The 21,439-nt window shown below is 60.1% G+C and overlaps 2 protein-coding genes and 1 pseudogene across 3 annotated transcripts; 1 reads left to right on the forward strand and 2 right to left on the reverse strand.

Moving 5' to 3' along the window:
- Positions 1-731: 731 nt before the first annotated feature.
- POM121C (POM121 transmembrane nucleoporin C) lies at positions 732-10,622 on the reverse strand. Its single transcript, XM_057409924.1, has 13 exons — positions 10,345-10,622; positions 10,089-10,268; positions 9,675-9,833; positions 7,819-7,899; positions 7,362-7,518; positions 6,685-6,773; positions 5,787-5,857; positions 4,936-5,060; positions 4,443-4,545; positions 4,018-4,179; positions 2,096-3,688; positions 1,242-1,370; positions 732-1,024 (listed from the first exon to the last, which is right to left on the reverse strand). The coding sequence occupies exons 1-13, from the start codon at positions 10,620-10,622 to the stop codon at positions 930-932; spliced, it is 3,222 nt and encodes a 1,073-aa protein (XP_057265907.1). The 3' UTR covers positions 732-929.
- Positions 10,623-11,438: 816 nt separating this feature from the next.
- LOC130599457 (28S rRNA (cytosine-C(5))-methyltransferase-like) lies at positions 11,439-14,535 on the forward strand. 2 transcript variants are annotated; one of them, XM_057409925.1, is made up of 10 exons: positions 11,439-11,563; positions 11,650-11,772; positions 11,852-12,026; positions 12,107-12,215; positions 12,496-12,634; positions 13,032-13,147; positions 13,411-13,589; positions 13,671-13,875; positions 13,948-14,100; positions 14,315-14,535. In XM_057409925.1, the coding sequence occupies exons 1-10, from the start codon at positions 11,471-11,473 to the stop codon at positions 14,433-14,435; spliced, it is 1,413 nt and encodes a 470-aa protein (XP_057265908.1). In that variant the 5' UTR covers positions 11,439-11,470; the 3' UTR covers positions 14,436-14,535. The 2 variants fall into 2 exon arrangements, with proteins under 2 accessions (XP_057265908.1, XP_057265909.1); XM_057409926.1 differs by having other exon boundaries at positions 11,444-11,563; positions 11,882-12,026.
- Positions 14,536-16,041: 1,506 nt separating this feature from the next.
- Positions 16,042-20,206, reverse strand: LOC130599452 (coiled-coil domain-containing protein 183-like; annotated as a pseudogene).
- Between the last annotated feature and the right edge of the window lie 1,233 nt (positions 20,207-21,439).

Below are 21,439 nucleotides of genomic sequence, written 5' to 3' on the forward strand. Positions count from 1 at the left end.
GAGAGGGGAGAGACTGCCAGGGCTGGAGCACCCAGCCCTGGCTGCTTTCAGTCACCACAGCATGGGGACAAGCCCTTGCGCGAACAGCCACACAGTGATGCTGCTGCTAACACCCAATTAGCCAGGACATGTCCTCCAAAAAGGGATGGGTGCTCCCTGAAAGAATAAAACTCCCTACAGCAAATCCGGCATAACCAACATGCCGCCACGCACACGGATCAGTTCTTCCTCCAAACTTGATTCAATGAGCGCATGGGGACAGGAGCACAAATAAGCTAAACAAGAAAAGGGCTTTACATGAGTGGGACAGTGGGAGCAGTGAGGGCTGAGGGGGAAAAGATCCCCATCCCTGGCTGAGGTACCAGGGTGCGGTGCATCCTCAGCTGCAAGGGGCTGTCACCCCACTGTGGAGACTGGGCTGGTCACCCACGGCACCTGGGGGCCCAGGCCAGGATGGCACTAACCCCAGCTCCACTGCCGTGGGGAGGGCAACAAAGCAGAGCCCTGCGGAAGGAGTGTGTTCACCAGGCCCCCGTGGGGGGGGAAGATTTCAGACCTGGTGAAGACAGCATCCCTCAGGAGCCCAGAAAGCAGCCCCTCTGCAGCCATGGGGCTCTGCTGCCTGCCATGCCACATGGTGGGGGCTGGCTGGGGGTGCTCAGTGAGGAGAAGCACATGGGGAAAAGCTTACACCTAATGAAACATGGCAAAGCCAGGAAGGAAACATTGCAGATATGTACAGAGGTTCACCCAGCCTTGGCTGTGGAACTGTTCAAGTAAGAAGTTTTTGGCTCACCACCTCAGGCGCTGCCACCCAGCACGGTTTCTTGCTGGCAGCAGAGATGGAGCCTGGCCCCATCACTCCGCTCCCACCTTGGTGCTGCTCTGGACTGGAGCCCCCACGGGTGGGGGACCAGCAGCACTGGCCATTATTTTTTGCGGGTATGCTGTCTCCGTGCCTGTAGCCGCTGGCGAGCACCGGCCTTGGATCCTGCCCCGATGGAAAAGGCGGGGGCGGACGAACCTGAAAGCACAAAGGTTGCTCAGGTCTCTGCAGCCACCTTCCAAGCTGGCACAATCCCTATCCCAGTGGGAATGGAAGGTTTTGCATCCCCAGAGCCCAGCAGCCACCACCCAAGCTGGCTCCTATAGCACAGCTTGGCCCTTCCACCATCCCCCAGCCCAAGGGGACTACACGACCCATCAGCTCCTAAAGCCTGAAGCACTAACTCCCTCCCTACCAAAGGAAGTGCCAACTCCTCCAAAGCCTGAGGCAGGAGTGCTGGGAGTCCTGAAGGAAAGGCTGCTGCTTCCACTCCCCACTGCTCCTGGGACAGGTGTGCTTTGCCCAAAAGTAGGTGCAGGAGTTCCTGGAAAGCAAGATGCCACCATCAGCTGGGGTCAGCAAAGGAGGAAGAGCCTGGCTTTAGGAAGCTGGCAGCACCTGCAGGAGGCACAGCTCTGCCCCCAGGGGCTGGAGCACCGCAGTCCCCAAGATCAGCCTTTTCACCTAAGAAGCCCTTTTAATGCAAGAAGTGGCGCTCTTGTGGTAATCCCTGAGCTCTCCTGCCAGCAGGGCAGCACAGGAGGATTTGCAGACCAGGCAGGAACAAAGGTCTCTGTCTTTCTAGATCAAGGAATTACTCAGCATGGGGGTTTCAGCTCTCTGGGAGCTGAGCTGGCCCAGGGTGCATGCAAAGTGGTAGGGAAAGCCTCAGAGAGTGAGCAGGAATCGACTGCAACTCCTGTCTGGCAGCATTTGTACCTGCCAAGATGTTCCAAGTAGCTTTTATGCACTGGCAAGACCTTGGCTCCTGCACAGCACCTGCCTTGGCTTAGCACCCACAGGGGCCGAGGCATCCAGTGCATCCAGAGGGGGCAAGGAGTGACATTTCGGATTCCCCTCCACCCCCTGGGGCTGGGGCAACGAGTGAGGGAAGCACCTTCCCTTCACATGGCAAGGCTCTGCACAGCCCCAGCACCAGCCCTCAGGGCTGCTGAGCCTGGGCCGCTCAGCCAGGTCTGGCAGGAGAGCTGCTGCCTAAATCTAACCCTGCCCTTCACCCGTGCAGAAGCCCCGTCCGCCCCGACTCACCTCCAAACACAGGCTTGCTGTTGGGTGTGCTGGGCATGGTGAAGGCGAAGGGTGTGCTCTGACTCTGTGCACCCAGCGTGCTCTGCGCCAGGGAGGAGCCGAATGGTGTTGCTGCCAGGGCTGCCCCGCTCTGCCCAGCCCCAAAGCTGAAAGCTACAGCAGGGGAGCCGCTGCTCAGGGCTGGCGTGCCGACCCCAAAGGCACTGGTGGAGGGTCCTGGCTGGGTGGTCACTCCAAAGCTGAAAGCAGAAGGGGTGGTGCCAAAGATGGTGGCACCAGTGCTGCTGCTGCTCGTGGTCTGGGTGGTGGAACCAAAGCTGGCGGTGGTGGAGGTGGCTGTCCCAAAGGAGAAGACCGATGTGGTGGTCCCAAATGCCGCCTGGGTGCTGCTGGTACCGAAGGAGCCCTGGGTGCTGGCTGTGCCGAAGGCTGGCTGAGCACTGCTGCCGAATGTCGGCTGAGCAGCCAACTGGGCTGCAGGGGCTCCAAAGCTGAATGTGGGGGCAAAGCTGCTGGGGCCAGCAGCAGGCTGGCTGGTGGGCGGCTGGCTCGCAGCTGCGCCAGCGCAACTGCCAAAAGCTGAAGCAGGGGAGCCAAATGTCAGTGTCACCTGGCTTGTGGTGGCTGGGGTAGAAGAGGTCAGTGTGGTCCCACCAAATATGCTAAAGCCCGCAGTAGTGGCAGGAGCCATCAAGTTTGAAGGCACTTGGCCAAAGGCAGGGCCTCCTGGGATAGTGGTGGTGGCAGTGACTGTGGCTGGAGTCGGCTTTCCAAACTGGAGCGTGGACCCTGGGGTGGCGAAGCTGATTTCTGTGCTGGGAGCTGAGGTGGCAGGACCCCCAAACAGGAAGGGCTGTGACATGCTGGTGGCTGTGGCAGTGGCGATGGTCAGGCTGGTGGTGGGGCCAGTGGAGGTGGGTGCATTAACGCCAAAGCTGAAGACGGGTTTGATGGTGGCGTCTGTGAAGGAACTCTCTGTGGTGGCTGTCATAGCTGCCGTGGTGAAGATGACGTTAGGGAGACCTGTGAATCCTGCCAGGGTCGTTGTGGAGGCCGCAGGCACACCTGCACCCGAGGCCGGCTGCAGTGACGGTTGGAAGGCAAAAGGAGAGGTGCTTACTGAAGATGAAGCTGTGATGACACTGCCAAAGATGGGCTTGAACATGGTGGTGGTAGAGGGTGTTGAGGAAGGGCCTGAGCTCACAGGCATGGTGACGGTGGTGGAGACAACAGCGGCACAGGGGGCTGAGCTCTCACCAAAGATGGGTTTGAAGACAGCGGTTGTGGTAGGCACAGCAGTGCCTGCATTCATTGCCAGCTGGTTGGAGGGAGTGGTGTCTGGCGTCCCAAAAAGGATGCTTGGCTTTGGGAAGGAGGGAGGCTTGCTGGGAGTCTGGCCCAGCTCTGTGAATGCAGGAGGTGCTGTGCTGCTGGGGGCAACAGGAACAGTCAGGGCAGATGTGCTCAGCACAGGCACAGGCTTGGTGTCAGCAGAGGTGGCAGGCAGAGAACTCAACTCCAGCGACAGAGCCGGAGCAGGCAGCTGGGCAGCTGATGAAAGTGGCTGGGACACTACTGCAGCTCCAGTGGAGTCTGCAAACAAGGAGAGAACTTATTTAGGGACAGGGGTCATCTACAGAGAGATGGCTCTTCTGCCAAGCGCCCACACCTATGCCGCAAAGGCTCTGGAGAAAATCCACCCATGCCACAGACCTACCCTTGTACTGCAGCTCCCAACAGGACCGTGAGCTTGGTGTCCCCAAACATGCCCCCTCAAGACCCACCTGCCAGCTCTGCTGCCAACAGAGCATTTGAACAGGGAGTTTTGCCAACCACCTCCCACAGAGGCAGCGCACAGCTCCCACTGCGCCTCTCTTGCTCTGCCAAAGGCCCGCTCTGCTGACCCTCCTCCTCCTCCTTACCCGCAAGCATGGAAGCAGATGCAGAGCAGTGCGGCTGATTCACGCTGTCTGGGAGTGAGCTGGTGCTAGCTGGGGAAGGAGCAGGCCATGGTGAGGTCACGGTGCAAGCCAGTGGCCCAGACATGAGCATACCCTCTGCAGTGGTGCTGGGGACCTCATCTGCTGGGAGGGAGCACAAAATCAAGACCCACAACTTGCTGTATGGGACTACCCCTTAGCAGAGCCTCCCAGCAGGAACAGCTCACAGCTCCGGCCCTCGGGACCCTTGCCCATCACCCTGGGGACTGCACCACACACGAGGACCAGGCAGCACTGGCCCAGGAGGTTCCTCAGCCTGCGCTGCACGGACACCCCACTGCCCTGCCAGCCCGTGCCATGGCCGTCTCCTCCTTGCCGTGCCCTTCACATTCCCACTCTGCCCTTACCTGCCTTATGCCCCGGGAGTCGATGCAACCGCTGCTGCGCTGCCTTCCTCTCCTCCTCTATGATCTCTGCCATGATGGGGTAGCCGGGATCAGGCCCAGGGGGCTGCCAAGAGAGCAGTAGCTTAGTTCCTTCTCAGGGAAGCCGGCAGAGCCGCTCTAAAGGAGGTGTCGAAGCAGGCTGGCGCCAGAGCCGGGATGCCGTGGTTCTGCCACAGCCACCGCAGAGCTCTGGTCACCATTCGTTTTGGTCCCCAGCTTGGCACTGAGGGCACAGCACCCTCGCCCAGCCAGTACCTGCTCTGGCAGCGGGCAGCACAGTCACACACAGCCCACCACACACTGGGCCAGGGGAGAGCGTCACTTCCCACTCAGCTGAGGATGAGACCTCCTGCCCCAAGGCAGGCAGGTCAGCCTGCCCCCAGCCCTGCACAAATTGCACTGGGCACATTCTGTCCCCAGACGAGGCCAAAGAGGCTGCGAGACGGCGACGTACCAGCACCAGTGGTTCATTATCCCAGGGCACCAGCAGGCAGATGCTCCTCCTGCGCGGTCTTCCGTTTCCCGGCGATGGTGGTGGGCTCGGGGACTGCCGCTGCTTCTCTTCAGCCCTCTCGACAGCTACAGGAGGAGACAAGTCAGGAGCAGCTCCCAGCAGGGGCGTTTGGCCTATACCGAGGGGTTGTCCCTTCTCACTCCTCTCCGGATGCCCGTCTTGGAGGGCAGAGCCAGGGACACGGCCTTAAGCCGCGGACAAGGTTGCGATACCCTGGGGCAGCAGCTGGCCACAAGAGATCCACGGGGAAGCTGTCACAAGAGCCCGCTGGGGCTCCACGGGCCAGCGGCCCCATCCCACCTCCACAGACGTTCCTTGCCCGCTGCCCACCCGAACCACAAACCACACAAACTGCCAGACGTGGCCACATCTCGCACTGTGCCACAGGACCCTAGCCACAATGGGCACACGAAATTTCCGTTCTCTTTTAGCTGAGGAAGTGTTGGAACGAGTTCAGCCTGGAATTTCAGCAGGGTGCTACTCGTACTGCAGCAGATCTTGCTCTTGAGGCTGACACCTGGACCATACTGGCATGGAGGCTGGTGTTCCCCTTTGCAGACCAGCCCCCAAGTTATCTGTCAGTGTCCCCCAATTAACATCAGGAAAACCCTTTAGGGCAGTCGCTGAGGCCAGCAGAAACGCCACTGCCTCAGCACCAGCACGTTCCTCCTTTCCAGGGGACACTTCAAGCTCGTCCCACCTGCAGACCTGAGCTACCTCGTGTCCCGCTGCTGGCCCGCACCAGTGGCCCACCCAACTGTGGCACAGAGCTGGGCCCCACCTACACTCACCTTCCTCCATCTGCACAGCCTTGTCCAATTTTACTGGAGTGCAACTCTTGGAATGCCGCATCTCCCGTTCCCTGCGCAAGTGGGAGACTCAGTTAGGGTCAGCCCCATGATTGGCCCCCTCCCCTGGGAGCAGGACGAGACCCAACACGCCAAGGACTCCCACAGGCATCCCTGCTGTGTTTCTTTGCTGTCTTTGCCAAACAGCAGAGCTCACGGCAACAGCCTTGAGTCACCACAGAAGCCTGAGAGTGGCTCCAGGCAGAGGAGCTGCTCCTCTCCCCTACCCAGGGGGCCGGCTCGGGCATCCTCAGGGCAGCAGCCAGGGATCCCGGGTGGGAGCCACTGCCAGTTGCAGGGCCTTGGCTTGGAGCCATCCTGTCAGCAGGGCAGCTGCTATGTCGCTTTTAGTGAGGACAAGGTCAGGTCCTTCTCTGAGCCAGGAGAGAGGAGAACAAGGGCCTGCATGCCCAGGTGGGCACTACATTACAGCCCTCCTGGAGCTCCCATGAATTGCTTTTGAGGAGATGGCAAAAATCGGGGGCTGCCTCTTTGCAGCATTTTGGCAACCAGCCAGACCCAGGACATGCCAACACCACACAGCAATGTCACTGCTGCAGCAATCTGGGCCCTTCAAGCTCTAATCCAGCCTGGGAGCAGGGCAGGGATGGTGCAGGTCAGCGCCGCCGCCAGGACCACAGTGGAACAAGGCTGCAGGAATGCTGATGGACACAATAGGGCTTCCCCACAGCTGGGTGACCCAGCAGCTGTGTCTCAAGGCCTGGAGTGTCATGGCTTCACTGGAGAGCAGGACTTAGGTACTAGGATAGCTGGAAAGGTAACTGCTTTCTTCCCAGCTGGCATCAACAAGCAGGAGCTCGCCAGATGAGCAGTACATTACCTTCCCTTCTTAAGAGGCCACTCTGGCATCTCGCAGCAGGAGGATGCTGTGCTGGACTGTGGGGACACACTCAGACACCTTCTCTTCACCTGTAACAGAGAGACCAATAGTAACTGATTTGGTTCAGGGGAGCACAGACTCCTATTCTCCTGTTCACCACAGATAAATCCCATCTAGCAGGTGCTAGCTGCCAAGCCCAGAGCCTCTCTTGCTTCAATGCTGTTCAACTCCCCTCCAGAACGGCCATGGAGGCCAAAGTCTGAGCACCCCAAACTGAATCCACTCTGGGAGCAAGTGGCCTCCAGGCTCTTTATGGCTGAGGTGACGGAGACGAAAGATGCTGCTGGCCCAGCCAGAGCAAACCCTACTGATCCACCCTGGAGAAAACCTTTCCCTGCACAGCTGCAGAGCCCTAATAGCCATGACTAAGCCATCATGTAATGGCACAATCAGCCATTACAGCTCAGCAGGTGCTGAAGAGACCCACGTCAAAGTGGGAACACAGGGATCCCACACGTGCTGCTGCCTCCAGCTGAAAAGGTGTCCGCACAGCAAAGAGATTTTGTCTTTCCTTTTCCTCTGGATGTATCCCCCAGCAGACTGGCCGGGGCACAGCGCGGAGGGGAAAAGAGCTGCACGCTGGGCTCCAGGGCTGCCTTAGGCAGGACATTTCCTACCTGTGGGAGTCCCCGGCTTGAGCTGTAAGAGCTGGCGATTGCATTGCGCTCAGAACCTGGGATGCCTGCCGTGTATGTTTTGCTGGGAGAAGAGATGTTCGATTTTGAGCACTCCTCTGGGTGGTGCGAGTCAAGGTCCCTCTTCATAGCCTCAGGCCTAGAGGAGGTTAAAGATTTCATGAGTTCCCCACAGGTCCTTTCAATGTAGGGTGAGTGGAGGAAAGCAACCCCACTCCTCCTTACATTGCAGGACTCAGAAACAAGCCTCAGCAGCAGCACAGCCTTTAGAGCCACCACCTGTGCTCAGGGTGACAGACCAAAGGCACGGCCACAGGCTCTCATGATCTCCCCAAAGCTGGGCTCCCCAAGACAAAGGCAAGCACCCTTCCCAGAACCTACAGGATTTTGGACTCCCCACTCCCAGTTCACAGAGTTGCTTTTGCCCTGAAGTACTTACTTTGGTACAAGAGAGGCAGGGGCACCGTTTGCTTCTGGTGTCTTTATAGCCAACTGCCCACTTTCACTGCTGCCACAGCGCCTGCAGGAGAGAGGGCATAAGTCAGTGGTAACATGGAGGGCTCCCAGCCCAGGGCGAGGACCCTTTTCCAGGCAGGCTCAGCACCGGAAAGCACAAAACTTGCTTTTTTCCTGCCACCCAATACCCAGGACAGAGTTTTCCCTCATCTGCATCCTTCTGCAGGTTCTTTCTCCACCTGGTCCTGTCCTCACTGCCTCCTTCTAAGCACCAGCACCTGCACCAGCTGCCTGCTGGTCAAATCCATTATTTGAAATCAAAATATTTCAGAGAGACTCAGCAGCCTGTTTCTGGAAGAGACCTGACCTCTGAAACTCATATCTCTGACTTCTTCCTAAATAGTGCCCCAGAATGTTGGGAGTAAGAAATGGATCCCCTTCCTACCATGACTCAGTCAAGAGCTGAAGTCTGAAAGTCCTACAGCAAACCTCCTGTGAAGCTGGGCTGGAGGTTCATGATCCGCCTTGTCACTTAGCCCATGTGCTTCCCTGGAGCTCTGAGCATGCTGGTCCAGCGCATGGGCGATCCTGAGCTCACCAGGTGACCTTGTCTTCTTTCTGCCCTCAAAGGTTGCAGGATTTGCTGCCTAAAATCATTTGGCATGCTTGCCAGACATTAATGCCTTCAAACTGGATTTTGTGGCACAGCTGTGCACTGGCACATTGAAAGAAATCAAATAAAAAAAACCCAAGCTTATGCTGTCTGTGCACCCATCCTGTTGCTGTCCTGCTCGGCTCCTGCAGGCTGCAGATTCACCAAGCCAAGGGTTCAAGGGCAGAGGGAAGCTCGGCAGTGGCAGACAGAAGGGCAGGCCCTGCCTTGCAGGAGCCCCGTGAACCACCACTCGTCCCACTGCGCTCTCTGGGCCACCTCTAGCAGCAGCCCCAGTGCAGCATGCAGCACAGTGCACCAGGTACTGCCCAAGCCACTCTTCTGCAGTTTCTCCTGCAGTTCCTCTTCTCCAGCCCAGGCAGGCAGCTGCAGCATACAAGGAGCACAAGGTAAACAGCCTTCATATCCACAAGGATTAAAACCAGGAGGGGAGAATGGTGAGGCAGCAACATGCCTGGGCAGAGAGAAAGGCTCCATACACCTTGGCACCCAGGATTTACACCTCGTTCTTCCCAGAGCACTGGGAAAGACACTGAGCCCTTATTACTTTGAGTTCAGAGCTGAAAGCCACTGATCTGGACTAACAAAAGCAGAAGATAGTCTTTCACTTTTGTGTTTGTACCTCCTTTTGCTAGCTACAGCACACAGAGGAAGTGCATGGCTTGCTTAAAGGGCACTGCTTCCACCTGGGGAGGTAAGGCTCGGGGATCCTGTCACTCCTGGAAGCCTGGGTCTAACTGAAGGATAGAGATGATGAGCCTGCAGGGCATCCCAGCATTTCCCACCACGCTTCCCCAGTCTGTGAATCCTTGTGATGACAGAAGCCACTTCCCCCACCAGCTCAAGTACAGCCAAGCTTACCCAAACCACATCCCAGCCTTTTCCACCCTCAGCAATGAAAGGAAACACACCTGACCCACAAGCATGCCCAGACAAAACCCTAAACCACATTCCGTTAATCTCAAGGGCAAAACAAAGTCCAGGAGAACTTCCCAACACAGCCCAGAGGCCCAGGTGATGGGATGGCTGTGCTTCCCTCCCCAGTTCACTTTCAGCAGCATTTTGCCACCCACTCCTGGTCACATCCCGTTTGCCACCACTGAACCACTAGCCCCATTTAGACCTTCCCAACTCACTGGCAGCGACCTGGACTGTTGGCTCATTACCTCCTCTTGTTCTCATGATCACTTCCCAAAGCCTGGTTGTCCTCCTGCTGCAAGGGCCTCTTCCTGCACTCCTTGATGGCACTGAGCACCGTCTCTTTGGCGCAGGGGTCTGGGCTGCTTTTGTCCTGGAAGTTCCTAGCTAAGATTTGTTGTGTCAAGCTGTGGGTCAAAGCAAGGCAGTGCAGGGCATTAGGCGAGCTACGATCCACAAAGCGAGATCCCCCACCAGGGCCCGGTTTCTCCCCCATAAAGGGGGCCGGGATCCTCTTGCAGCCTCCCCGGGGGGTTGGGGTCTCACACCACGGGCTGCCGCCCCCGGGGAGCTGCTGCAGGACCAAGGGGCCCAAGTCCAGATCCCCCCTGTTCGGTCCCATCAAGGTGAAGTTCTCCCGGCGCTGCCCTCCCCGTACTCACGCAGGAGAGTGAGACAGGCCGGCAACCTTAACAGTCACGGGGCTGCGGAGCGGGGCTGGGCGTCGGGCCCATGGCGAGCCCCTGGGCATCTGACTGTCCCAGCGTACCGGCAGGAAAACGGTCCCAGGGCTCCGGTCCGGTGGCAGCGGGTACCGGCGACGCACGGTCGGCGGCGGGGCCCTGCGGGGACACAACGGTCAGCGCCTCTGTTAGCGGCGGGAGGATCCGGCCCCGTCCTCCCCCCCCCAGCGCTCACTCGAGGTAGTAGCGGCGGGACACGGTGCTCTCAGCACGGACGGTGCCCGCGGCCGGGCAGCCGTTAGCGGCAGATTTGCCGTACGGGCGCCGTGCGGGAGGGTGCTGGGCGGGCAAGCGCGGGGCGTGCGGGCCGGGCCGCAGGGCACACCAGGCTCCCGCCGCGCCCAGCGCCGCGCCCAGCAGCGATCCCTGCAGCACCAGGCAGGCCAAGGCCACGGTCAGCGCCACTGCCAGCGCCGGCAGCCAGCGGCCCGCGCGCGGGCCCGGCACCGCCATCCCTAACGAGCGCCGCGGTAAGGGCCGCCGGCCCGGAATGCACCGCGGGAGCCGCGCGCGGTGGGGCGGGGCCACTGCGGGGTAGGCGGGGCCGGAACCTGCCGCTTCCTGGAGGCCGCGCTCTGTGCCACCCGCGGCCTTGTGCCGTCCGCGGGATGCTGCTGCCCGGTACCTGCAGCTTCCACAGCCCTGCTCTGTGCTGCCGGGCACCATGGCAGGGACGACCACATAGAACACGATTCCCCTGCCAGGAGCAAAAGGGACCTTAAAGCTCATCCAGTTCTAACCCCTGCCACGGGCACGGACACCTTCCACTAGAGCAGCTTGCTCCAAGTCCGTGTGTCCAACCTGGCCTTGAACACTGCCAGGGATGGGGCAGCCACAGCTTCTCTGGGCACCCTGTGCCAGCGCCTCAGCACCCTCACAGGGAAGAGCTTCTGCCTAAGAGCTCATCTCAGTCTCCCCTCTGGCAGGTGAAAGCCATTCCCCTTGGCCTGTCCCTCCATCCCTTGTCCAAAGCCCGTCTCCAGCTTTCCTGCAGCCCCTTCAGGCACTGGAGCTGCTCTCAGGTCTCCCCTTCAGGAGCCTTCTCTTGTCCAGGCTGACCCGACCCAGCCCAGCTCTCTCAGCCTGGCTCCAGAGCAGAGCTGCTCCAGCCCTCACAGCAGCTCCGTGGCCTCCTCTGGGCTCCCCCGAGCTCCCCGTCCCTCTCTCTCCGCGCTCAGTTTCTCTCCCGGCGGCGCGAAGACCCCGGAAGTCCCCGCCCGCCTCCTGCCCGTCCTTGCCCGCTGCCGGGCGGGACGCGGCACCGCCGGAAGTGGCCTGTGCGCAGGCGGGCGGCGGGAGCCATGGCGCTGTACAGCGCGGCCGCCGCCGTCCTGGAGGGGCTGGAGCGCGGCGCCGGCGGCGTCAAGGCGCTGGTGTACCACAGCCGGTTCCCGGTGCGCGGGGCGAGGGGCGAGGGGCGGGGGGCGAGGGGCGAGGGGCGGGCCCGGGCCGTGACCCCTGACCCCTGACCGCCCCGCAGCACGTCCGGCAGCTGTACGCGCTGGTGTCCGAGACGCTCCGCTACTCGCCGGTGCTGGAGGAGCTGCTGGCCGGCGCCGCGCTGCTGCAGGCCGAGAAGAAGTTGTCCCCGCAGCTGGCGAAGGTGAGCGGGGCCGGGGGTGGCGGCGGCGGCGGCGGCGGGTCACGGGGCGGCGGGTCCCGGCTCAGCCTCGTCCCCGCAGGTGCTGGTGTACGACCTGCTCTTCGGCAAGGGCTTGAAGTGCGGGGGCCGCTGGAAGGCGCTGGCCCGGCGGCACCGGGCCCGGCTGGAGGCCGAGCTGGCCCGCCTGAAGGTGCGGCGGAAGGTGAGCCGCAACGAGGACCTCCTGGCCCCGGCGCAGGCAGCCGGCCGCGGCGGTGAGTGTGCCTCTGGGCGCGGTGGTGTCCCTGTGGTGGCGGCGGTGGGTGGCCGTGTGCGACCCGGGCGACTCCCCCAGCTTCCCAGATACCGCGCTACGTCCGGGTCAACACCCTGAAGACACGCGTGGACGACGTGGTTGACTTCTTCAAGCGTGAGGGCTACTCCTACCTGGGCAAGGCAGCCAGGTAAGCGTTGCTTCCTGCTGCCCCACCTTATCTGGGGCGTCAGCGAGCAACAGGGGCTTGGGATGAGGTCCTGTGGGTCAAGGGGTCGTCGGTCTCGGTGCTCAGGGTGCCTGGGTTGGGGTGTCCCCACTCCTGCGTTCTGCCCTTCCGTGCGCTGCCTGGCACTGAAGGAGAGAGGAGAAGTGGGACAAAGAGGGTGTCAGCCTGGGCTCTGCAGAGCTCTGGTGTGGGCAGGATGAGGCAGGCCTGCGTGTTCATCATCCCTGTGCCTCGTGGGCAGTGTGGAAGAACTGAGGGCCCTCTCCGGGAAGAAATTCCTGTTGGACCTTCACCTCCCGGAGCTGCTGGTTTTCCCTCCGCAGACAGACTTCCATGAGAACCTGCTGTATACTTCAGGACACATCATTCTGCAGGACAAGGTGGGGAGCTGGTGGCAGGAGGCTGCAGGGCTGGGGAATCCCCTGACATGGGTGGAGGGAAAACTTCTTTCCCCATGCCAAGGGCTATGCTCGTGCTTTACTGCAGCAGAGAGCACGAATGCAGCCAGCAGCTCTGGGGCTGCCCTGTGGCTCTGCTTCCATCACATGTACGGATGGGGGTATTGCTGTGAACCGGGCTGTAACCCCCAGGAGGAGCCGGCACCAGCTCTGGGAGCAGTGGGAGGTTGCGGCCAGGCAGAGGCTCCTGGCAGTGGGTGCTGGTGGACTTGTCCCCTGCTGCTGTGGCTGCCTGTGGCCCTGCAGCGTCAGCCATGGCTGAGGAGGGGCAGGGGCTGCTTCTTGCCCGCTCTGCTCACAGGGCTTTGTCCTCCTGCAGGCCAGCTGCCTCCCCGCCTTCCTTCTCAGCCCCGCTGCTGGCTCCCACGTCATCGATGCCTGCGCTGCGCCTGGGAACAAGACCAGCCACCTGGCAGCCATCCTGAAGAACAAGGGGTGAGGGCAGGGCTGCGTGGTGCTGGCTTTTCCCTGGGTAGGCTGGTGGCTTGGGAAGGGTGCAGGAGGATGTGGGATCACACAGGGGTTCACTTTGCAGCCCCTGCTCCCTCTCCCTGCCCAAGACCTGTCCCGGCTGGGGGAGCAGCTCCCAAGCACAGCCTGCCTGGCCGATGGCCGGTGTGTGATGCTGTGAGGGCAGCGTGTTCCTGAGGCCGTGCGGGATGTTTACACATCTCTTGGGCGCCGGGCTCTGCCTTCAGCCGGATCTTTGCCTTTGACGTGGACACCAAGCGCCTGGCCACCATGAACACCATGCTGATGCGTGCTGGCGTCACCGGTTTCCAGCTGGCGCAGCAGGACTTCCTGACGGTGGATCCCGGAGACCCCAAGTACAGCAAGGTGGCCTACATCCTGCTCGACCCGTCCTGCAGCGGCTCAGGTAACACGGGGGGCTTTGGCCGCCCACCCCTGGGTGGGCTGTGGGCGTGCAGGCCCCAGGTGATGGCTGCTCTCCCCGCAGGGATGGTGAACCGGGTGCCGATGGCAGAGGCTGCCCCAAGTGCCGAGCGGCTGCAGGCGCTGGCCGGCTTCCAGCGCAAGGTGCTGAGCCATGCCCTGAGTTTCCCAGCTCTGCAGCGCTTGGTCTACTCCACCTGCTCGCTGCACCAAGAGGAGAACGAGGACGTGGTTGGGGCTGTGCTGCAAGAGTGGGGCTCGGCCTTCAGGTGTGTCTGGTGTTGGGGGGATGCAGAGCAGGTGCTGTGGGGCCTGGCCCTGACCCTCGTCCCACACTGCAGGCTGGTGGACGCCTTCCCTTGCTGGCCCTGCCGAGGACTCGCTGCCTTCCCGGGGGCAGAGAGCTGCCTCCGTGCCTCTGCTGCCGACACCCTCACCCACGGCTTCTTTGTGGCTGTCCTGGAGCGGCGCGGGGACGGGGCCGCTGCCTCGAGGTGAGAGCGGGCCTGGGGGCTCTGTGGCCTCCAGCAGCTCCTGGGGGTCTGGGGACAGGCTCGGGCTGGTGGCACACATAGGCTGAGGGTGCTGCTGCGTTCCTGGCATGGGGAGGAAGAGGGAAGATGGAGGGGTCTGACTGCAGCATGAGGAGAGGGCAGGAGCCACAGTGCTGTGTTGAGTGGGTCTCAGGCCCTTTGCTCTTGTCCACAGCTCCCTGCCTGCGGCTGCTGATGACAGCCCGCAGCATGGCAAGGGAACAGAGCCAGGAGCAGCTCCCAGGAAGAGGAAGAGGAAAAAGCAGCGGGTAAAGGAGGGAAACGACCCTTTTTAGGACTGTGCAGTGCCCAGCTGGGGCTGGTGGGGATTGTCACCTTGCTGCCTGCCTGAGCTGTGGCACAGCCTCCCATCATTGGTAAAGTCAGCTGGGTTAAGGGTGTCTTTTACCATATTTTGTCCCAGAAACACTTACCCTGATGTGGGCTATCGTAGAAGCTTGTGACTGACTGTAGGGATGACCCAGAGCCGAGTTTCTCTCTCTCCCTGGTCTTCTCCAGCACATTTGTGCAGCCATGCATGGAAACTGCCACTGCTGTAAGCAGAGGCGAACTGGAGGAAAACAAGCGAAATAAAAATAAATAGTAATAATAGTGTGAACAAATATTGTTCAACCCCTCAGGTGTAGTTCAACAGAGCAAGCAAGTACCCGTAAGTGTAGTGCTGGGAAGCAGCCCTGAGCCCTGCCCTGAGCGTTCCGGCTCTGCTTCGCTTGGTCTCCTTCAGCTGCGCCCTGCACTGGAAGAACGAGGACATGGTGGGCACCGTGCTGCAGGAGCAGGGTTCAGCCTTCAGGTGTGTCTGGCACGGGGGGAATGCTGGGCAGCATCCCAGCTGCCAGGGCTGCGCTGGCACCCGCGGCCCCTCAGGCACCTTGGTGGTCCCTGCCTGTGCCCTGTCCTGACAGTGTGCTGGTGCCTGGCAACATGCCCCCTTCCCACAGCAACCGGCTGTCCCCTCACCTCAATAGTCTCTACCACCTGCAATTGGTGGCAGAACTCCTTCAGGCATTGTGAGAAGCCCCTGTCTCTGCCAGCTTCACACAGGGTGAAGGTGCTCTGCAGGAATTTCATCTTGGCATCCTGCTGGGCAGCCTCCTTGACACCCTGGGTATGAACAATTGTATTGCTCATCACTTTTGTTTTCTGTCCCCCTCCCCTTCCTCTGGGCTCCTCTCGGATCTCCCTGAGCCATTCCTCATGGATGCCAATGACTGCCCCACTGTGGTGGGGACAGTGTGCCCAGCTGGGGTCCAGACCCACTGCTCCTCAGTCCCTCAGCCCCGGGGAGCGGCGGTCCTCTCGCACAGGCCTCCTGCTGCCTCACCACCCCAGGGCTTCCTCCCATTCTGCTGCTGCCAATGCCCACATTCCACCCTAGCTTTTCCTTGGTTCCCTTCCATGTGGAGGGATGGAGTTTTGGGTGGCTGAGAAAGGGCAGGTTGGCGTGTCGGTGGGGCCTATCTGGTGCTCACCATGTGTAGGTGATGCCCAGCAAGAGCTTTTTGTCCTGGCACAGTTGTGGGAGGAGGCATAGGGTGTTTTAATTTTGGCTCTTCTATGCAGGCTATCCATGATGTAGTTCCTAGAAGTTCAGCTCACCCCCTGGCTGTGGTAAGCACATGAGAACAGGACAGGGGCAGGAGATGGATGGGTGACAGTAAAGCACAGTGGCATTGCAGAAGAACGTGCCTGTTGGGCTCTTGGTTCTGGGAAGCTCCATTCCACGTGGTCACTGGCACATCATGCTCCTTCTGGAGCTTCCTTTCAAAACCACAGCTTGTGCTACGTTTTGGCAATAGAATCCCCACACCTGCAGTCACACAAAGCCCACCAAGCGCATCCGATGGAATGAAAAACATCTCCTCTATTAACAGGAGGCAAAAGTGCACAACGGGTGCTCTGGGGCATCCCCAGGTCTCGGGGAGCAACCGCTACTTCCTCTTGCTTTTCTTCTTGCTTTCGATCAAGTCCAGCCCTTGCTTCTTGATGGCTTCTCTGGTGAGGACAAGGCCACTGTGGTTGTCAGGGATATCAACATCGTCTGGAGGAGAGAGCGGAGAGGAGCGGGCTGGGGAGGGTCTGTGGGGCTGCCTCTGCTGTGCCTGTGTCCCCAGGAGGAGCCGGCAGCTCCCATAGGAGGAGGCCACTGGCAGAGCCAAGCCCTGGCTGTGAAGAAGATTCACAGCCAAGTGGTTCTGAAGACGAGGCTCTCCCCGCTTGCACCACAGCATCCCCCTTGCTCCTGTGGTGCTTCTACGCTCCCCAAGCCACCATCTGCCTCCAGTCTCCCACATGCACACAGAAAACCAGCACTATGCTCAAAGGCCTGGAGCCAAGCGCGGTCAGCCCCAACGCCTGCAGCAACTCCTGGGTTGGGCTCTGCTGGGACAGTGGGAGATGGGCAAGGACAGCCAGAAATGCCAGGAGGCAGGGGCTGGCTGGGGCAGTTGCCGTGGGATGTGTCCCCTTTCCTACCTTGGAGCCCCACGCCCGTGTCCTCCAAGGAAACCTTCCGGTTCCGTGGATCGGCCATGAGGGTTTCCTCCAGCAGCTGCCTGACCTTCACAAAAGTCTGTGAAAGAGAGGCTGTGTTCATAGCTGAAGGGGAGGCGGGTGTTACAAGCAAAGGGGTGCCCAAGCTCCATGTGCCCCTGGTAGGGAACACCCCACAGAGCCCGGGGCCACCTGGGCCTGAGCTGCTCCGTGCCTCTTCCCTCGAGCACCTCCATCCTCCAGCTGGGAGGATGGCTTGGCACGGGCCACCCGGGAAAGCCTGTGCGGGTCCCCAAAGAGCGCAGCAGGGATGGAGCCGCCGTGCACCTCATCATCCTCGCTGTGGCTGGAGGGGGCAGGTCAGCCACCCGCTGCACCAGGTACTGCAGCTTCTGCTCACACTGCCGGAGCTTCTCGTCCACTGCCATGGCCTTGACAGGATGCTCCTGGAGTCAGAGAGGGAACAGCCTTGGTGGGGAGAACGAGCCCCTTGGGGTGATGGTCGCTGCACCAAGTGTCACCACACGGTGCCGTTGCAGCACCAAGCAGAGCCTGGGCTCTGCTCAGCCCAGCGTTGGGCGGGTACCTGGCCAGGCACGGTGATGCCCCGCAGCCGGACGAAGAGGTTGTCAAGTGCGTTTTCAAAGTCCAGCAGCGTCTCCTGGCTCCTCAGCAGCTGGGCTCGCCCCTGTTCCAGCCGAGCCTCTTCCCGCTGCAGCCTCGTCCTCAGCTCCTCCACCAGCCCCCTGGAGCCAACCACGGTCACATCCATACAACGGCACAGGGGTGCAGACACCCCAAAGCTGTTGCAAAAGCTGCTGCCCAGCTTCTCCCCTGCCCCCAAGCGCAGAGCAGAGATGCTGCCTGCAACTCAACCCCACGCTGCTGCTGCTCCCACTTCCCATGCCAGGCAAGGAGCAAGGCTCCTCCTGCTGCCAGCGCAGGAGCTTTGCGTGCTCTGCCAGCACCAGAGCTGGGGCAGCACTCTGCTCAGAAAGCCTCCCAGTGCGGGAGGGGTGGGCAGCCGCAGGGTGACAAAGGAAGGGCTGCCCTCTTGGGACACCTGCCATGCACGTGTCCCCCTGCCCCTAAGGGTGCCGGCCCCTTTGGCATGAGTGTCCGGAGGCCAGCAGCACCTGCTTGTGTCTGGGGGCCGGCGAAACTTCAGCTCATCGCGCTGCATCTCCAGCTCCTTCACTGCCTTCTCCAGCTCCTGCTTCTTCTCCTTGCACCTTGTGAGGTACTGCTCCATTTCCAGCAGGGACTTCTGCTGTGCCTGGAGCCTGATGGGGATGTCCTGGCCGGGGGAGAGCACAGGGACTCAGCCCAGGGCACTCCTGCAGGGTACAGGATCTGGGCCGTGCTCCTGGGGAGGTTTCTGCACCAGGAACCACAGGAAGCACTGCAAGTTCATGGCGTGGAGCAAAGCAGTTCCAGCCCTGCCTGTACAAGAGGGGCCCTGGGGGGCTCTGGGGACAGAGGAGAGCAGATAACCCTGCCATGGAACAAGGTGAGCAGACAAGGCTCAGCTCCCTGGGGCTGGAGCAGCCCCAGCTTCTACCAGAGATGGCTTTTCACCTCACCCAGAGGCGGGAGCACTGCACCACATCCTTGGCCTCCTCTATCTTCTCCCTCACGTAGGCCTCCCGCTGCAGCTGGTACTTGGTGGCCTCCAGTTTGGCAGCTGCGGTGGAAAGGTTGTGGCAGGGAAGGATGCCTGCGGCTGCGCCTGCCCCCCCCCTGCACCCTGACAGGCACTCACCCACCACTGGGTCCTCTGCGGGCAGGCTCAGGAAGTCCCTGCTGAGGTCATGCTTGGCTTGCTGCAAGGATGTTCATCGTCACCCCCGAGCTGCTGGCAGCCTGGGGGAGCTGGCCCTGCAGCCCCTCACCCATGGCAGGCTGGGCACTGATGCCCGCCCTATGCCGGCAACCCTGAATGTGCCGGGGCCCCCCAGCTCACCGTTTTCAGAGCCCTTTCTTTTGCTTCCTTGAGCCAGCCTCCGTCTCTGGGCTCTTTCTGAGCAGCCTGGGTGCGGAGCCTGAGCTCCCTCTCTGCAAGGACCTGGGTTTTCGTCCTGACCATGCGCTCCTGGAGCAGAGCAGAAGAGAAGTGGCTCCCAAAGCTCCAGTGGACCTCTGTGAGCTTCTAAGCCTGGCATGGCCAGCATCAAAAATGCCACCCCCTACCCCCTGTAAACAGCCTGGGAAGGAAAGTGAGCAAGGCCAGCTAGAGAATGGAGAACGCCACCTTCCCCGTGGCCAGGGCTTCAGGCAGCTGTCCCCAGCTCAGGGCAGCCCGGCCCAAGAGCCAGACACAGGAGGAGCTATGGAGGCATCTGGGTGCTGCGGGGAAGCCAAGCTCAGTCTTGCTTTTTCTTGAAGGAAGGAAGACTCAGCAGCACGGCCGTCTGGTGCCATGTGTGGGCTCTGGAGGGCAGGAAAGCACCCTGAGGTGCCCTGGACGATGGTCTCACCTCGGCTCCACGAGCAGCTCTGAGCCCACGCGAGGCCATGAGCTCCATGTCCTCCACCTCCCTATGCTGCAGCTCGGCCGTCTCACTCAGGAGGTCCAGGTGCAGAGGCAGGTGGGCCAGCTCCTGGGACACGGGGAGCCAGAGCCCACTGAGTCCCAGGGGTGCCCTGTGCTGGGACAGAAGGTGGAGGGGAGCAGGAGGACCTCCTGCAGGAGGGTGTCCCACCAGCACAGCCCCTTGGGCCCTTCAGTGCCTTTGCAGGGGGAGCGGGTGAGACAACGGCACGGTGAGGATGAGCTCACCTTCCTCAGGGCATCCCGCACCGCCACGTACAGGGCAGTCACCTTCTGCCCAGCGCGGACTTTTGTTTGCATCTTCTCTATGTTGCCCTCCAGGGTACGAACCACCTGGGGCAGAGAAGGTTGGAGACAAGGGGTGAGCCCATCTACTGAGACCAGTGCCCACCCAGGGGGGCAGGGTTGACTGAAACCCCCCACGGGTGCTGCCACCCCAGGGAGGGGCCCTGGCACCTGTGCCTGCTGCTGCTTTTCGGCCCTCTGGACATCCTGCAGCTGCTGCAGCCGCCTCTGCAGCCGCTCCTTGGCCCGGCTCCGCTGCTCCACCTGGTACAGCAGCATGTTGCATGTGTTCACCTGGCGATAGACTTCAGCCCGGAGCTTCTCCGTCTTGTTAGCTGGTGCAGCATTGTGTTTTGATTTTCAGCCTGGGAACAGTGCTGATAATACCGATGTTTTCAGTTGTTGACCAAGGACTTAGTGAGTCTCATGCTCTGCCAGGGAGGAGGAGAAACCAGGAGGAAGCAGAGACAGGACACCTGACCCAAGCTAGCCAAAGAGGTATTCCATACCACAGCGCGTCATGCCCGGGGGGGTAACTGGGAGTTACCCGGAAGGACACAGGGTCTTCTGTGTTGGACTCATTCTTCAGCAGGTGGCATCATAGTCTCTTCCCTTGTTATTTTCTCTTATCGTTGTTGTTGGTGGTAGCGATGGTGATTTGTGCTGTACTGTACTTGGTTGCTGGACTGTTCTTGTCTCAACCTGCGGGATTTGCATCCTTTCAATTCTCCTCCCCGACCCTCCAGGAGTGGGGAAGGGGAGAGCCCCTGGGGGGGGGGGGGGGGGGGGGGGAGCAGGCCTCGATTGCTTCCAGACTGGCACCACTCACTTGGAGTGAGTGAACAAGCTGTCTGACTAGGTTTAAACCATGACAGTTCTCTTGGATGCCCAACATGGGGTACTTAAGGGTTGAGATAACGACAGATCTGTCCCTATTAATAGTCACTCATCACAATGCTGATTTATTGGCTCTCAAGGTTGTTCCTCTTGTTCTCACAGTTTCAGTATATTGTACCTTACTTTGAGCCGGTATTTGCTTTATTAGTGTTTTATCAAGTGTGGGGCTTGGGCTAAGGTTTTTGTCTCATTGTACTTTATTGTAATGACTTGTAATACAATAGAATCATTGACCATGAAACTGATCTGGCTTATGTTCCCAGGGTGGTCACCACCTTTATGCTTTGGGAGGTATATAATGAAAGTGCTTAGCAATTACACATCTTTTTTCTCTCCTTCTCGGGTGGTCAACCTGTGAAGGAGACATTCTTTTACCCTCCCCGTTCTCCCCCCAGACCTTTTACAGCATCATTTGAGAGTTTTGAAGTTTTTGAATGGCCTTTTAATGCCGTTGAAACTTGTTTGCTGATCGTGATTGGGATCACCATCAGTGTATTTTGCCCGTGACTGATTTCAAGAGTTAAGCAGAGTCAGGTTTGGGGCTTGTCTGGGGTCAAACAATGATATAGGAGGACTAAGAGGTTTTTCCTGAGGCTGGACAGCCATGAGTGGCAGGGTGTGTGCGATAGTATGGGCCAGTATCTAGGTCAGTGGGCCCCTCCAGTACTTGGGAATTTCACCACCAAACAACTGCAAAATCCAGAAGAATTAGTAAAACACTTAAATGAGGTGTGTGGTCATTCTGGCCATACCAGAGACGGACAAATCATGGCAATGTGCTGGGGCTTGGCCCATGCTTCTAGGGCCCTGTTCAACACTATCCAGCACCTTCAGAAGGAAAAAAAATGTTGGTGGATCTGAGGGCAAAGCAACAGTCAGCACAGCTACTCCAGCTCCAAGCACAGCAGCTACACCACCCCCAGGGACAAGTACAGTCGCTACTTAAACTTTGGCTGCAATGAACAGCACAGCTACCCCAGTGGCAAGTACAGCAGCTGCTCAAACTTCAACTGCAACAGACAGCACAGTTACCCCAGCTCCAAGCACAGCAGC

This window comes from Pezoporus wallicus, unplaced genomic scaffold (genome assembly GCF_028554395.1).
Source record: "Pezoporus wallicus isolate ANWC-B61680 ecotype Strahan unplaced genomic scaffold, APGP_CSIRO_Pwel_v1 contig_10012, whole genome shotgun sequence".
Lineage (NCBI taxonomy): Eukaryota > Metazoa > Chordata > Aves > Psittaciformes > Psittacidae > Pezoporus > Pezoporus wallicus.